This window comes from Stenella coeruleoalba, assembly GCF_951394435.1.
Source record: "Stenella coeruleoalba genome assembly, chromosome: 3".
NCBI lineage: Eukaryota > Metazoa > Chordata > Mammalia > Artiodactyla > Delphinidae > Stenella > Stenella coeruleoalba.
In genome coordinates this window covers 73,184,172-73,188,763 of record NC_137148.1, presented here as the reverse complement: position 1 = coordinate 73,188,763, position 4,592 = coordinate 73,184,172, and the positions used below count along the sequence as shown (strand labels likewise).

The window sequence follows — 4,592 nt, the reverse complement described above, 5'->3', positions numbered from 1 at the left end:
TCTCTATTGCTCCCTCTTTTTTTTTCCCCGCCTTCTTACTCCTCTGCCCTCCCTTCTTGGGATCCTCTATCTCCTCTCAGTCAGTTTTTGAGAGATTCTGTTACTATCTGATTTCCACTCCTTACTGTTACAATGAGGCATTGGCCTTCAAATCCAGGCTTCAGAAGGAATGGGTGAAGGAAGCAGCCTTTCCAAGTTCATCCTGCTGAGGACACATTTATGGACAAATAAACCTTTCTACTGCTGCATTGAAGCACTTCTTATAACCGAATTCCATGTGCTTATAACCGAATTCCCTATAGAGAACCACCTTATTTTCTCTTCCTTCCTAAAGACTGCTAAATTGTTTCTTAATATAACTCTGGAGCTTACTCTGCTTACAGTGTTTTTGTTAATTTCTTCATCCTTTTCAAGAATCAGTTTCTATTATCCCAAGAATCAAACAAGAAAGCTGGGAGGGAAGGGAGCAGAACTCTCCACAAATATTACACTTGCATAAAACTTATGACCATCATTTCTATGTCTCTATGATACACCAATGCTTGATTCAGTTCTTAATCACATTCATCAGTGAATATAAAGAAAATATTAATATTTTCCAGATAGAAACAAAGACATAGAATGAGTCATGTAGTTTTGCTTTAAATTAACAATTAACTGATGGTCAACAAATCCATGTCTAGTTCTAACCAAAATAAGCCCATTTCCTCCCTTTAGCAAACCAATGATAATTTCCCAGTGATAATCAAGTGAGATAAATAGGGGCATATTTTTTTCTCTGACACAGTATCACATGGCCATTTTATGCCCTGCTTGATGCACTGCTCTGTCCCAAACTATACCTAACTCTTAGAAGTAAGAGCCAGATGTAGGGGAAAGAAATCTACTAGCCTGAATATTTTTAGGTTAAGTAATCCACTAAGAATTGTCAATGGATTTTCATTCAATTTTTAGTAAACATATTTTCCATATATATTATCCCCACTCTCCTGCGCCCTCAGAATACCTATCTAATGAGGAGTATGTTAAATTTTTATTGCTGTGTTAACAAATAACCACAAATTAAGCAACTTAGAAAAAACAAAAACATTTGTTATCTCACAGTTTCTGTAGGTCAAAAGTCTGGACTGTGCTTAGCTGGGCCTCTGCTCAGGATCTGACAAGACAGCAAACAAGGTGTCAGCCAGAGCAACGGTCACATCTGAGGCTTGGGATCCTCTTCCAAGCCATGTGGTCATTGGCAGAATTCAATGTTGAATAAGTCACTGTGACTTACTCTTCAAATCCAGTAGCAGAGAGCATTTCTGACTTCTAGACCCTTTTTTAAAGAGCTCATCTGATTAGTTCATGCTCACTCAGAATTCTGAGTGACTCAAAGTCAACTAATTAGAGGAATCATAATCACATCAGCAAAAATCCCTTCACTTTTGTACTACGATTTAATTTGCTCATGGGGGAGACATCCTCATACTCAGAAGTTCCATCTAGCCTTAAGGAGAAGGAACTATACAGGACACGCCCTTCAGTGAGTAGGAGTCTTAGGGGACATCCTAGAATTCTACCTAGCATATGGAGAAAAGTCATATTAGTTTAATAATTCAGCAGCAGAATTTTAGAGCAATAATTTAGCATTAAATTATGCCATATTCCTGCGCGCCAAGGCTGGAGGGGTGGGGGGGCGTCGCCGTCACCGTTCCCGCCGCCGCTGGACTTCAATGCCCAGTCCCCAGCTCGCCAGCGTTTTTCGTTGGAATATACGTTGCACATTTATGGCGATTCTGAGCGTGAGGGCAGACTTCTGCCAGGCTCAGCACAGCGTTTCCGCTGACAAGTGAGCTTGGAGGTTCTATGTGCCATAATTAACATTGCCTTGAACACTCTGGACAGAGACTGGCCTCAGAAATAGTTGGCTTTTTTTTTTATTGCAAGCATATACCTTTTAATGACTCCAGTAAAATTAAGCATCAAGTAAACAAAAGTGGAAAGCGACCTACTCTTTTAACTTGTCTCACTAGTGCCTAAATGTAGTAAAGGCTGCTTAAGTTTCGTATGTAGTTGGATTTTTTTGGAGTCCGAAGGTATCCATCAGCAGACTTTGAGGCCCAAATTGAATTTGGATTCAAGTGGATTCTAAATACTTCTGCTTACCTTGAAGGGAGAAGCTTCTTAAAGAATAAACAAGTTGAATAGAGAAAACACTGATCAATAATAGGCATTTTAGTGGTCTTTTTAATGTTTTCTGCTGTGAAACATTTCAAGATTTATTGCTTTTTTTTTTCATTTTCCCCATCACACTCACACACGCATGCTCACACTTTTTATTTGCCATAATGAACCGTCCAGCCCCTGTGGAGATCTCCTATGAGAACATGCGTTTTCTGATAACCCACAACCCTACCAATGCTACCCTCAACAAGTTCACAGAGGAATTTAAGAAGTATGGAGTGACAACTTTGGTTCAAGTTTGTGATGCTACATATGATAAAGCACCAGTTGAAAAAGAAGGAATCCACGTTCTAGATTGGCCTTTTGATGATGGAGCACCACCCCCTAATCAGACAGTTGACGATTGGCTAAACCTACTAAAAACCAAATTTCATGAAAAGCCAGGTTGTTGTGTTGCAGTGCATTGTGTTGCAGGACTGGGAAGGGCACCTGTGCTGGTCACACTTGCTTTGATTGAATGTGGAATGAAGTACGAAGATGCAGTTCAGTTTCTAAGACAAAAAAGAAGGGGAGCATTCAGTTCCAAACAGCTGCTTTACCTGGAGGAATACTGACCTAAGGTGTGATTATGCTTCAGAGATACCAATGGGCATTGCTGCGTTCAGTAGAAAGAAATGTATGAGAAGGCTGACTTGATAGTGGCATTTAGAGGGAACTCTTGGTACCTGGAAATGTGAATCTGGAATCTTAACTGTGTCATCAAAGTAGTGATGGATTCAATACTCCTCAACCATTCTCCTAATGATTGGAAAAAAGAAACAAAAAAGAAATCCCTCTATAACGTGAATAAAATGTTTAAGAAAAAAAAGTATGCCATATTCCTTTGCTCTAAAACTGTTGTATTAATTTTTTACCAATTTATTCCATTCTTCAATTTCAACAAAGTCTCTTTCTTCCTCTCCTCCAACACTCTCTCCCCTCTCACCCAAGAACTTGATATCACTTATTTTCTCTTGCTGTGATCTTGGGCTGCTGAGAAGATCACCTGCGAGGGCAGAACACTGGTACCTGCATGGTCTGCCACCATGCCTCTGCCCTCATTAGTAAATGCAGTTGTGCAGATTAAAGAAATAAATCATTCTAGTGACTACTCCATGTCAGAAGTACCTTCACTTACATGAAATTAGAACATTAACGTGGGATTCTTGAAAATAAGCCTCATTCCACTTAGAATTGTCCTCCACACCAGCCTGCAAACGTAATTTGGTATTTTTCATTTTCTTCTTTTAAGAGATGTCCTTTTCAGAACTGAATAAAATTGGGACAGCTGACATTTGAGGGTGTACTGCCCAAGTCTTCTCCATTCTGATTTATTTCACATATCACCTTCAAATTATTACTTCCAAATCATAGCCCAGATCTCCTCTGACCAAAAGTATCCAATAATCCATCTAACCTACTCCAGTCCGGACATCTATGGCATCTACAAAATGCACAAAGTGAACTTCCTGAGGAGAAAGACCCTGCTGCCTGGATTTTTTAAAATATCCACAGATTTTAGCACAACACAAAGAGTAAAGTGCTTGATATATATTCACTGAATAGAATCAAAGGATTCTCTTCAACTTGGCACTCAAGGCTCTCCATACATAAACTCACACACATATTTTCCAAAACTTTTCAGCTCCTGATCTTCAATTCCTCCATGTCTCAGTCAGGCAGAATGTCACTACTCCCTTCATTCCTATAGGGGAATTACTACTGACTTATCCCTAAAAGATCCATCTCGGTGCAGTGCCACTTGATCTGTGGAATCTTTGGCGATTCAACTCACCTCCCATCTCACCAGTTGGGAGTGATACTCCCACCTTTCAACATTCATATTACTTTTTCTGCATCTCGATTATGGGTCTTTGGTGTTCTACCAACTATCGTAGTTACTTATGTTGACATTTCTGAAACTAGATTTTAAGATTCTTGGGAGAGATATTTGTACCTTCCACAAAGTTTGACACACACAATAGACACTAAATAAATACTTCTTTAAAGAATCAAAAAGTTCTTATCAGCATTACAAAAGTTAACTTAAAGTTCAGTCAATAATAATTTTATCTTGATGCTTTCGTAACTTTAATTACTTTTTTTAAAAAAAAGTTACAAACTGTTAATTCTCTCTTATTACCAAAACCCCTTTTAGAGAGATTAATATTTGGTGACCAATAATGTTTTGCATTTTATCAATGTAATTTTGATTTCCACTTATGCTTATCCTACTGTTCTAGCTAATCAATAGCATAAAATATAAATTATTAGAGAAAATATTCTAATAACAGTATTTTAAAATAAAATGTTATGTCATTTTTCACTTGGATATTATGTACCATATATTCTACATTATTTCTTATGATTTATCTTCCAACTAAAGT

At 38.1% G+C, this 4,592-nt stretch overlaps 1 protein-coding gene across 1 annotated transcript; it reads left to right on the top strand.

Annotated features, from left to right (window-relative positions):
- The first annotated feature begins 2,303 nt into the window (after nucleotides 1-2,303).
- Nucleotides 2,304-2,929, top strand: LOC307183869 (protein tyrosine phosphatase type IVA 2-like). The gene has a single exon (XM_079917001.1). The coding sequence runs from the start codon at nucleotides 2,331-2,333 to the stop codon at nucleotides 2,778-2,780; it is 450 nt and encodes a 149-aa protein (XP_079773127.1). The 5' UTR covers nucleotides 2,304-2,330; the 3' UTR covers nucleotides 2,781-2,929.
- Nucleotides 2,930-4,592: the final 1,663 nt, after the last annotated feature.